At 42.6% G+C, this 13,888-nt stretch overlaps 1 protein-coding gene across 1 annotated transcript in view; it reads right to left on the bottom strand.

Moving 5' to 3' along the window:
* Positions 1-13,888, bottom strand: part of LOC124267734 (high-affinity choline transporter 1-like) — a 33,686-nt gene continuing 19,798 nt past the window's right edge. The window contains exons 6-8 of the mRNA XM_046702722.1: positions 2,653-2,782; positions 682-899; positions 1-546 (exon numbers count right to left, since the gene is read on the bottom strand). Of these exons, the coding sequence (XP_046558678.1) occupies positions 1-546; positions 682-899; positions 2,653-2,782 (894 nt within the window). The remainder of the gene's footprint in view (positions 547-681; positions 900-2,652; positions 2,783-13,888) is intronic.

Below are 13,888 nucleotides of genomic sequence, written 5' to 3'. Positions count from 1 at the left end.
TCACATATTGTCTGATGAAGCTCGAGAGCATGTGTCAAGCTTTCCCTTCTTTACATCAGATTCAGGCAGCATTTCAGAAGCCTCAAGCTTGTCAGCCGTATCTGAAGACTGAAGGTGTCCAAAGCAATCAAAAATGTCATATTTCCTTGATATCCATCCCCTAGTAAACAATAGTTTGGTTCCTACTGACACCGATATTATGAGGAAGAATCCAATTACAGCAATCAGCGTGCGGAAGGGAAACAGCTGGCCATCCGTTGTGTTGTACAGGGGGTAGTGTATGATGGCAGGGAAGTTGATGAGCTTAGCGCCACTACACGCCCGCAGGATGAACGCCACCATAAACCCCACAAACGATCCATATGCGTTACAGCTGCTGATGTAGAGAACGCAGATGAACTGCGGGAAGAGAATGACGTACATCAAATCAGAGCAGAGGATGAAAAGTCCATATACACTCTTTACAACGATGGCGATGACAGCAGCAAGAGCACCCGTAACAACGATGGCCACTCTCATGACCCACACCATCTCCCGATCCAAGGCCTGCAACAGATGTGAAGCAGAAAGTACAGATACATTCGGACAGACATTAATGTAGTGAGATCTGTTTAAGTCTGACACCAAGATGCATGTTTCTGACACAACATCACTTCTACATCGATTGCAGGCGTTGCTTACTTTTTTTCTGATAATGCTCTTGTAGATGTTCTTGGTGAAGACTGAAGCCGTGCAGAGCGTGCTGGAGTCTGTGGATGACATGACGGCTGCTGAGACCGCGCCCAGTCCTAGGATGGACACAGTCATGGGGCAGAGATACTGCAAGGCCATTGGCAGGATAAAGTGCATCTGTTCCACGGTAAGCGGGATCTCACCCATATAACCAGTCTGATTCCAATCTGGGAATTAAAGTGTACATGATACTGATGTAACCTGGCTATACTGGTACAGACACACACACTGTCAAAACACTGTCACACATTATTTACCTCGTCTGATGTAACCTGGCTGTACTGGTACACACTGTCAAAACACTGTCACACATTATTTACCTCATCTGATGTAACCTGGCTGTACTGGTACACACTGTCAAAACACTGTCACACATTATTTACCTCATCTGATGTAACCTGGCTGTACTGGTACATACTGTCAAAACACTGTCACACATTATTTACCTCGTCTGATGTAACCTGGCTGTACTGGTACACGCTTTCAAAACACTGTCACACATTATTTACCTCGTCTGATGTAACTTGGCTGTACTGGTACACACTGTCAAAACACTGTCACACATTATTTACCTCGTCTGATGTAACTTGGCTGTACTGGTACACACTGTCAAAACACTGTCACACATTATTTACCTCATCTGATGTAACCTGGTACAGACACGCAAACTGTCAAAACACTGTCTCATATTATTTATCTCGTCTGATGTAACCTGGCTGAACTGGTACAGACACCACCACTGTCTAAACACAGTCAAACATTATTTACCTCGTCTGATGTAACCTGGTACAGACACACACTGTCAAAACACTGTCACACATTTTTTACCTCGTCTGAAGTAACCTGGCTGAACTGGTACAGACACCCAAACTGTCAAAACACTGTCACACATTATTTACCTCGTCTGATGTAACTTGGCTGTACTGGTACACACTGTCAAAACACTGTCACACATTATTTACCTCGTCTGATGTAACTTGGCTGTACTGGTACACACTGTCAAAACACTGTCACACATTATTTACCTCATCTGATGTAACCTGGTACAGACACGCAAACTGTCAAAACACTGTCTCATATTATTTATCTCGTCTGATGTAACCTGGCTGAACTGGTACAGACACCACCACTGTCTAAACACAGTCAAACATTATTTACCTCGTCTGATGTAACCTGGTACAGACACACACACTGTCAAAACACTGTCACACATTTTTACCTCGTCTGAAGTAACCTGGCTGAACTGGTACAGACACCCAAACTGTCAAAACACTGTCACACATTATTTACCTCATCTGATGTAACCTGGTACAGACACCCATACTGTCAAAACACTGTCACACATTATTTACCTCGTCGGATGTAACCTGGCTGAACTGGTACAGACACCCAAACTGTCAAAACACTGTCACATATTATTTATCTCGTCTGATGTAACCTGGCTGAACTGGTACAGACACCCACACTGTCTAAACACTGTCACACATTATTTACCTCGTCTGATGTAACCTGGTACAGACACACACACTGTCAAAACACTGTCACACATTATTTACCTCGTCTGATGTAACCTGGCTGAACTGGTACAGACACCCAAACTGTCAAAACACTGTCACATATTATTTATCTCGTCTGATGTAACCTGGTACAGACACCCACACTGTCTAAACACTGTCACACATTATTTACCTCGTCTGATGTAACCTGGTACAGACACACACACTGTCAAAACACTGTCACACATTATTTACCTCGTCTGATGTAACCTGGCTGTACTGGTACACACTGTCAAAACACTGTCACACATTATTTACCTCGTCTGATGTACGTACATGTATAAGGGTCAGTGTACATGTACACGTGCATACATGTACAGTGAAATGTAGCTCAACACCATTGATAACACCAAGCACAATGTACCTGCCGCAGATCCCGCGAACCCAATGACAGCAGGTGGTATACTGAGAAGAAGACACATGACTCCAGCTACGACTGATGATGCCACAGCTTGTCTTGTTGTACGGCAGGCCAACGTACGCTGATACATCTCCTATACAACAGACATGAAATTAACACAATTCCTGTTGAGCCAGCCAATCTTACCAAAACCTGGCATCAGGTTGAAACAGCAAATGTTGTGTTTTGTTTCACACCCTGGGTTAGCCAGTTTGATTTGAGAATGTGTTTGACAAGTTTTATTTGCAGTACAGTGAACAAAACTGTTTACAAATCCACAAGAAGTTTCTGTTAAAGCAGATCCAGTGTCTATACTTGTTTAGAATCACCATCAAATGATGATGATACTAAGTGTTTGTGAAATGTTGCGCCTATCCAGCCTCACTAGTGGCAACCAGCATAAACACGTGCAAAGGCAAGTCAATTGTTCACTGGAAGAATAGGAGAATATTTGGTACACATCAAAATGGGAAACTGCATCTGACAAAACTTTTGTCATTGAGGCATTAAATTTGGGCATCTCCTCCTCCTCTTGACTATGTTTAAGTACACTCAAAGGCAAAATCTATTGTGAGACACAAACAACACATGTTATAACATGGAAGGAGAAATGTTTCAAGGTTTAGTTACAATTAGTGGTGTAACGATTCATCGATAGTATCGATGTTTGCATCGTCCACTACGTGAGATGAGTGCATCAATACAAAACACATTTAGGCAATATATCAGGATATTTATGTCGTGAGGGCCCATGATACATCAATGTATCGTCACAAGAGACAATATATCCCGATACTACTTAAATACTACTTGAAGTTGTAAGGAGTATAGCATTAGGAAAAGGAAGGGCGTCTCAAATTGATTTTTTTTGTGTCTGTTATCTTTGTTACCTGAACAAAAGAGTTGGTGTTTTAGTGAAAGAGTGTGAACGTTTTTTCAAACTCTGTGAACTGTAGAATACTTGTCTTCAAATAATTGAAATATGTTTTAGTTATTTGACAAATAACACCATTTATAAGCAATTATGAACAATGTCTTAGGTGTGTTCAGAAAGAGAACAGAAATAAGATAACATTTAGAAAGTGGACTTTCTAGTGTTTTCCAGTGATTTTGAATTCTGAAGTAAACTGCATTGAATTGTTTGTTAAAACATTGGTGTAGAAACACAACTTCACAAGGGAAACTTCAGTTCCAAATTTATTTATATTGGATCAAGGTATACTGATTATGTTTGACTGTACTTTCTTAAGCATTAAATACTGAAATTTTATTAGATCAACAGCTTTTTTAAGTGTGTGTGAATGTAACACAAGTTCTACTGAATAACAAAAGTTTCAGTCATTTTATCTATGATATCTGTTCTGTTTTTAGAAATTGTAAAGTATCGGGATACATATTGTATCGCCACCATTGTATCGTGATGATAATCATCTTGCAGATTCCTTGCTAATCTCGCCTAATTAAACTGGTATCAGGATATATTGTCTCACCACTTAGGCCACGATACACAGCTCTGGTCTGCAGGCCCTCTCCCTGAGACCGATCTGTAGACAGGCTGCAGCTGAAGGCTGTCTGGTTTGATTTATCAGTACTGTTGCATACAACCAATTGACATTGTATATATTTGTTGTTAGCTTCATGTATACTTAATGGGGTTCAGATTTGATGGTGTGTATCAGGGGGCTTTAATCCTTGCAGACTTGCTCAATACATGTCATACATGCCCAATTATGTAGATAGATGCTCGTGATGTCAATCACTGGATTGTCTGGTCCTGTCTTCACAGGCCTCCGTCATAAAGCTGGAATAGGGTGGTATTAAACAAAAACAAAAGAGGTCATACACTCAATGGTATTCAGGCATTGTATGTGTCCTGTTATATTACATACCCATTTCATCTTATGACATCAGTACAGCTGTGCAATACTGTGAGCAGAGGCCAATTCTGTATTGCACAGGAACTTCAATAGTGACGTTTAGAGGTACATTAAAACTGTCCGTGTCATGAAAAGGGTATGCAATAAGTACAGAACGCCATACTTGTACATTTGGACCATATCTATTGAAATCGAATGTGTCACATTATGAGAGAAATGAGTTCGAAGAACTCTGACCATGGCATATTCTCGTCCAACACACAGATTGAAATGCACGAGTATGACATTCCAAATCTATATATACAACCGGGTGAGATCTGCATGGAGGCTTTGTGTTTCAGTGGATGGCTGAGACTGGCACTGATGTTTTATCTTTACATGTTTACAAAACCAGTTGGATTTTTGCATTTAGTAAGTAGCACAAGTTAGGATGACTTGTGACTGAGTCATAAGTTACAGGTCACTGAGTCACAGGTCACACAGTCACAGGTCACTGATTCACAGGCCACTGAGTCAGGTCATTCAGTAACGTGAATGAGCCACAGGTCACTGGGTCACAGATCTCTCTTGCCACTGAATCCCCGATTCTTCCGATTTGTCAAAGTAAGCGACTGACCTGTAACAGTGATAACAGTGCAAGTAGGAATTGTTCTTCGTGTTACTGAGTTGATCTTCTGTATCCCTGGACCAGCCCAAGTTGGTTGAGAAAGGTCTTTTACAGCACTTTAGCTTTGTCTAAGGTAATAGTAGATGGTAGCGAGAAAAAGGAAATTTCCCGCAGAATTCGAAACTGTGAAGTGTATTTGTGTGCGTGATATATTTAGAATTTTATTGGACTTCAAAGTGAATGTTGAAGAGGAAGGACATATATGGCATCCTGGGGGTTATACTGGATGCCTCCAGACACATCCTGGTCATAAAGCTGAGAGTTAATCTGGATCTATCCAAAAACATAACATAAGACCATTGGCCAATCTTTAGTTTCTGCTAGAATGTGTCGACTTGATATGGGTTGAACAAACCATGGCTGGCGAGCATGCACATTAGTTGCAGGGAATGCCTAATTGTCTGGTCAGTAACTTGTCAGTAACAGTAAAGAACTCCAGTGACCTGGTGAAAGTAAACAGGCATTTTGTGTTGATTTGATGTTCGTGGAATAACATCAGTATCAGTCTATATGGGAGATCAGTAGGTGTGTTCTTGGCACACTCTATGTAGATATGCATGACGTAGGAATGTGGATGACATGTGAAATCCTGACTAATGTACAAATGTGGAGCAGAAATTAGAAAATGTTCAAACAAACTAGGTATAACCATAGCCCCTAGTGTGTTTGATGTTTCACTTTTTTGTGGTTGATAACGTTGAAGTCAGCTCTGTCAATCAACAAAATAATGAAAAGTTTTGACTATGTAAGTAACTTTTGTATATGATAGAAACCCAGAAGCAGTACCCCAGAGTTATGTGCCTTGACTTGTGCTCCCTCGTATTCTTCACAGAGTGGACAGTGGTGCCAGAAGGGTCAGGCAATGGAGGCAGATGTCCTGATGGGCCTTCAAGGTACAGCATCAGGTAAATATGCAAACATCGGTTTAACCCCCCAAATGCTCAATTTACCTTATCTGATGCTGTACAGTGCGTTATTCGACTGACATGGAAGGATTCATGTATCACACTGGTGAGTTTTCAAAGGATAGTTCCCAGCACCCAGAATGTTTATCGAGGAATAAAACCAGGTGTGTCCCTGAATTACCAGTGGTCACCTGAATGGCTGTTGAGGCCTGATGTTGCAGTTCGTCTGTCAGGCCATGGTCACTGGTTTCCCAAAACAAGCTGCATTCAACAATCTGGTGTTTTTGACGATTGCATTGCTCGCGCTATATCGGGAGAGTATGTGCGCAATCGGAGTGCACAAGCAGTTTCATAGCTGGGCGGATGCCCAGTCGCTGTCAGAAGAAGTTTGATTGACAATGAAAATCCGGAAGTTAAGTTATGTACAAAGCAAACAAACATCAATATTATTTACCTGAGATCGTTAATACCACTCCAGATGTAAAATCAATGGCCTATATAACAAAAAATAGCAAGCGATAGAATAGGAAGCCATGTGATCACAACACCCCAAGGAGGGCGTAACGAAAAGTATGGCTCATCGTCAAACATCCATACAAAATCCCCGGATGTGGAGAGCGGCAACGGTTTTGCTGATACGAGTCATCCTATATCACTCAAGGTTAGTGGAATAAAAACAACTTTCAATGATGTTAACAATAAAAATTATGTTTTTCTCTTACATCATCAAAAACGGATTTGGTCAGCTCCTAAGCCAGGATAAGCAGGCTGAAACTATTTGTCCCATGTCTTCTATGGAAATGCTGTGGACATAACATCCAGCAAAGACAGCCATTGATGTACGGAAACAACTCTCCGTGATGGTCTGGACAGAGATGTTGGCATGATGGGCCATCCACGACGACAGAGTTCCGATCTTGTGTAGATTGTGGGCATTTAGAGGTAGCATACCAGGAAAGTGATAGGCAAGAAGGAAATGGAGTGGGTGTTGTGTTTCGCGTCTGTGGTGACATGGTTTTGAGACTGGAATGAACAGGCATTGACATTGTCTCTGTGTGAACACTAGGAGATATCGTCGGAGGAAATGAAAAGGACATGAGATCCAGAAGATGGTGAGGCTGTCCAACTTACAGGTTTTGGAGTCTGCTTGTTTAGACATACAGTTTAAGATATCAGATGGTGTGAGCCACCAGTCCACAAACATGCATATGGGCCATGGAAATTCAAAAAAAATTCCCACTGAAAGATGAACTAAGAGAAGCGACAATGAACTGCATGGATGTGTACATGAAGGTGGATATTCTGTAGGTCGAGGCAGATAAGATGGTCTATTGGCTGGATCAGATGGTAGAGAGTATGGAGGGAGAGCATCTGAAAATGCCAAGGGTGAGAGAGGTTCTTTCAAACCAGGAAGAGGGGCGGTGGGGTAGCCTAATGGTTAAAGCGTTGGCTCGTCACGCTGAAGACCCGGGTTCGAATCCCCACATGGGCACAATATGTGAAGCCTATTTCTGGTGTCCCCCGCCGTGATGTTGCTGGAATATTGCTTAAAGCGGCGTAAAAACCCAACTCAGTCAGTCAGTCAGTCAAACCAGGAAGATGAGAGAGTAAACGCCATGTCTGATTTGGGCGTGTGGGGCTTCCATGGCAAACAGGGCTATAAGAAGACTTATATTGGCCTGCTGATCCCAAATAACTTAAGGTTGATAGTGATGTTCAAATGGCTGTGACATCAAATGAGTTGTGTTACACCGTAGACAGAAACCATATTTCTGAATCCTGGTGACAAGTGGGTCCTACTGAATGTGCCAGTTCCTCCAATAAGTATGAAATCTCCCGTCTCCTTCTACCAGAGATGACTGAACAGGGACAGCTGGTGAAGGGACCCATGGGAAGTCACTTCCGCTTGCGAAGACTTCTTGGCAGGGAGTCTTGCCGTTTCCCTTTGTTGGATGTTGGTGCCACGGTCGAAGTGAAACGTCTTTCCTCTCAAGGCTACGTATCTAGTAAACTTAGTCCTTCCCTATTTTGTTGATGACACGAAATTGCTGTTGATTGGTCTCCCAAGTCTTAGCACACTTGACAAATTTTGTAATTTGTTTTATTGAATATAGCAGAGCCTAACTAAAGCTTTCACATCAAGAGGTAAAGAGAGTGGTTGAGATCAGCGTCCATGCGACTGAGTTTAAGTGTCCAGCACTGGGGTTGGAAGTGTTGGCGGAAAGACATCAGTGAAATCCATGTAGAGGAAATTGTAAATGTCATTTCTTGTATGGGGCAACTGGATCGAAGGCCTGATCATCATGTGCATTGTGGAGAGGAGACAATGTTCATTGGACCAGCTGGTGACATGGAGGATAACTGGTCCTGAGTCACTGACCCTGTGTTCCACCAAGGGGAAGGCACTTGACCCATGGAAGAATGACGGGGATGATGGATATATTATTTTGCACACAACACAGTAATCATACCAAGACAACGCAGTAATCCAACCAACACAACACGGTAATCCTACCAGAACAACACAGTAATCCTACCAGCACAACACAGTAATCCTACCAACAAAACACAGAAATCCTACCAACACAACACAGTAATCCTACCAACACCACAACACAGTAATCCTACCAACACAACACAGTAATCCTACCAGAACAACACAGTAATCCTACCAACACAACACAGTAATCCTACCAACACAACACAGTAATCCTACCAGCACAACACAGTAATCCTACCAGCACAACACAGTAATCACAGTAATCCTACCAGCACAACACAACACAGTAATCCTACCAGCACACAGTAATCCTACCAGCACAACACAGTAATCCTACCAGCACAACACAGTAATCCTACCAGCACAACACAGTAATCCTACCAGCACAACACAGTAATCCTACCAGCACAACACAGTAATCCTACCAGCACAACACAGTAATCCTACCAGCACAACACAGTAATCCTACCAGCACAACACAGTAATCCTACCAACACAACACAGTAATCCTACCAACACAACACACCAGCACAACACAGTAATCCTACCAGCACAACACAGTAATCCTACCAGCACAACACAGTAATCCTACCAGCACAACAGTAATCCTACTAGCACAACACAGTAATCCTACCAGCACAACACAGTAATCCTACCAGCACAACACAGTAATCCTACCAGCACAACACAGTAATCCTACCAGCACAACACACACAGTAATCCTACCAGCACAACACAGTAATCCTACCAGCACAACACAGTAATCCTACTAACACAACACACAGTAATCCTACTAGCACAACACAGTAATCCTACCAGCACAACACAGTAATCCTACCAGCACAACACAGTAATCCTACCAGCACAACACAGTAATCCTACCAGCACAACACAGTAATCCTACCAGCACAACACAGTAATCCTACCAGCACAACACAGTAATCCTACCAGCACAACACTAGTAACAACACAGTAATCCTACCAGCACAACACAGTAATCCTACACAACACAGTAATCACAACACAACACAGTAATCCTACCAGCACAACACAGTAATCCTACCAGCACAACACAAGTAATCCTACTAACACAACACAACACAGTAATCCTACCAGCACAACACAGTAATCCTACCAGCACAACACAGTAATCCTACCAGCACAACACACAGTAATCCTACCAGCACAACACAGTAATCCTACCAGCACAACACAGTAATCCTACCAGCACAACACAGTAATCCTACCAGCACAACACAGTAATCCTACCATCCTACAACAACACAGTAATCCTACCAGCACAACACAGTAATCCTACCAGCACAACACAGTAATCCTACTGGCACAACACAGTAATCCTACCACACACAACACAGTAATCCTACTGGCACAACACAGTAATCCTACCAGCACAACACAGTAATCCTACCAGCACAACACAGTAATCCTACCAGCACAACACAGTAATCCTACCAGCACAATCACAGTAATCCTACCAGCACAACACAGTAATCCTACCAGCACAACACAGTAATCCTACCACACACACCAACACACACAGTAATCCTACCAGCACAACACAGTAATCCTACCAGCACAACACAGTAATCCTACCAGCACAACACAGTAATCCTACCAGCACAATCACACAACACATCCTACCAGCACAACACAGTAATCCTACCAGCACAACACAGTAATCCTACCAGCACAACACACAGTAATCCTACCAGCACAACACAGTAATCCTACCAGCACAACACAGTAATCCTACCAACACAACACAGTAATCCTACCAGCACAACACAGTAATCCTACCAGCACAACACAGTAATCCTACCAGCACAACACAGTAATCCTACCAGCACAACACAGGTATCCTACCAGCACAACACAGTAATCCTACCAGCACAACACAGTAATCCTACCAACACAACACAGTAATCCTACCAGCACAACACAGTAATCCTACCAGCACAACACAGTAATCCTACCAACACAACACAGTAATCCTACCAGCACAACACAGTAATCCTACCAGCACAACACAGTAATCCTACCAGCACAACACAGTAATCCTACCAGCACAACACAGTAATCCTACCAGCACAACACAGTAATCCTACCAGCACACACAGTAATCCTACACACAGTAATCCTACCAGCACAACACAGTAATCCTACCAGCACACGGTAATCCTACCAGCACAACACAGTAATCCTACCAGCACAACACAGTAATCCTACCAGCACAACACAGTAATCCTACCAGCACAACACACAACACAGTAATCAACACAGTAATCCTACCAGCACAACACAGTAATCCTACCAGCACAACACAGTAATCCTACCAGCACAACACAGTAATCCTACCAGCAATCCTACCACAACACAGTAATCCTACCAGCACAACACGGTAATCCTACCAGCACAACACGGTAATCCTACCAGCACAATCCTACCAGCACACAGTAATCCTACCAGCACAACACAGTAATCCTACCAGCACAACACAGTAATCCTACAACACAACACAGTAATCCTACCAGCACAACACAGTAATCCTACCAACACAACAACACAGTAATCCTACCAGCACAACACAGTAATCCTACCAGCACAACACAGTAATCCTACCAGCACAACACAGTAATCCTACCAGCACAACACGGTAATCCTACCAGCACAACACAGTAATCCTACCAGCACAACACGGTAATCCTACCAGCACAACACAGTAATCCTACCAGCACAACACACAACACGTAATCCTACCAGCACAACACAGTAATCCTACTAGCACAACACAGTAATCCTACCAGCACAACACAGTAATCCTACCAGCAACACAGTAATCCTACCAGCACAACACAGTAATCCTACCAGCACAACACAGTAATCCTACCAGCACAACACAGTAATCCTACCAGCACAACACAGTAATCCTACCAGCACAACACAGTAATCCTACCAGCACAACACAGTAATCCTACTGGCTGGCACAGTAATCACACACACAGCACGTAATCCTACTGGCACAACACAGTAATCCTACTAGCACAACACAGTAATCCTACCAGCACAACACAGTAACAGCACAAGTAATCCTACCAGTAATCCTACCAGCAAACACAGTAATCCTACCAGCACAACACAGTAATCCTACCAGCACAACACAGTAATCCTACCAGCACAACACAGTAATCCTACCAGCACAACACAGTAATCCTACCAGCACAACACAGTAATCCTACCAGCACAACACAGTAATCCTACCAGCACAACACAGTAATCCTACCAGCACAACACAGTAATCCTACTCAGCACAACACAGTAATCCTACCAGCACAACACAGTAATCCTACCAGCACAACACAGTAAATCCTACCACCAGCACAGTAACCTACACAGTAATCCTACCAGCACAACACAGTAATCCTACCAACACAACACAGTAATCCTACCAGCACAACACAGTAATCCTACCACAGTAATCCTACCAACACAGCACACAGTAATCCTACCAGCACAACACAGTAATCCTACCAGCACAACACAGTAATCCTACCAGCACAACACAGTAATCCTACCAGCACAACACAGTAATCCTACCAACACAACACAGTAATCCTACCAACACAACACAGTAATCCTACCAACACAACACAGTAATCCTACCAGTAATCCTACCAACACAACACAGTAATCCTACCAGCACAACACAGTAATCCTACCAGCACAACACAGTAATCCTACCAACACAACACAGTAATCCTACCAATACAACACAGTAATCCTACTAGCACAACACAGTAATCCTACCAGCACAACACAGTAATCTTACCAGCACAACACAGTAATCCTACCAGCACAACACAGTAATCCTACCAGCACAACACAGTAATCCTACTGGCACAACACAGTAATCCTACTAGGACAACACAGTAATCCTACTAGCACAACACAGTAATCCTACCAGCACAACACAGTAATCCTACCAGCACAACACAGTAATCCTACCAACACAACACAGTAATCCTACCAGCACAACACAGTAATCCTACCAACACAACACAGTAATCCTACCAGCACAACACAGTAATCCTACCAGCACAACACAGTAATCCTACAACACAACACAGTAATCCTACCAGCACAACACAGTAATCCTACCAACACAACACAGTAATCCTACCAACACAACACAGTAATCCTACCAACACAACACAGTAATCCTACTGGCACAACACAGTAATCCTACCAGCACAACACAGTAATCCTACCAGCACAACACAGTAATCCTACTGGCACAACACAGTAATCCTACTAGGACAACACAGTAATCCTACTAGCACAACACAGAAATCCTGGCCAGAAGAAGCACCTGTAAAACAACAAACACTTGTTGATTTAAAACCTCCAATACTGAGGAAGAGTCTTTGAACAGCATTTAGAAGTGATACACAGAAAGGCAAGAATTTATGGATGTCAACTTCTTTATTTTGAGGGACACAATGCTTCTGAGTGTAATCCTTACTCCTTCCTCTGGTGAATGAAAGACTAGGGAACATATAGTTTGACCAGAAATTATTGAGAAGTTTAGGAATATGTTTAATTGGATTTCTAGTATAAACAACCTTGACCAGCTATCAAGTGCTTGGTTTCATTCAAGAGAGACAACTCCGTTAATCCTTTTTCATTAGTTTGTGAAGAGTTATCCCCCTTTGTTCACTTGCTAGCAGACGACATTTTCAGTGATCCTCAGTATGGATGATTTAGAGAAGGGGAAGTTGATTTTAGAGTATTATAACAAGGACATCAGATCAGCTAAAGTGATTTCAAATAGAACAGGCATCCATTTGTCCACTGTTTATCGTGTTTTTTGAAAAATATTGCAAATGGATATGGCATTGAGCACCAGGTAGGCGCAGGTAGGCCCAGAAATTGACTGTCGGTGACAGGAGGCGGCTTGGTATCCTTGTTTCTAAAAACAAACGAAGTAGTTTAGAAAACTTAAGGCTTGATATGATTGATAGAGGAACTGTGGCTGTCTGTAAGGAGACAATTAGAACTGAGCTGCATGCAATGGGTTTGCAGAAAAGTCGAGAAATTCCATCACCGATCATGAAACCTGAACCAAAGGAGCGAAGGTTGAACTGGTGCTTACAGCATGGAAATGTTAACTGGGACAATGTGATTTTCTCAAATGAAAGTTCTGTGTGGCTGTTTCCTAATACACTGAATTTCT

This window comes from Haliotis rubra, unplaced genomic scaffold (assembly GCF_003918875.1).
Source record: "Haliotis rubra isolate DU_JTF1 unplaced genomic scaffold, ASM391887v1 Scf1333, whole genome shotgun sequence".
In the NCBI taxonomy this organism is placed as follows: domain Eukaryota; kingdom Metazoa; phylum Mollusca; class Gastropoda; order Lepetellida; family Haliotidae; genus Haliotis; species Haliotis rubra.
The sequence above is the reverse complement of the archived record's forward strand: the minus strand, read 5'-3'. Positions and strand labels throughout refer to the sequence as shown.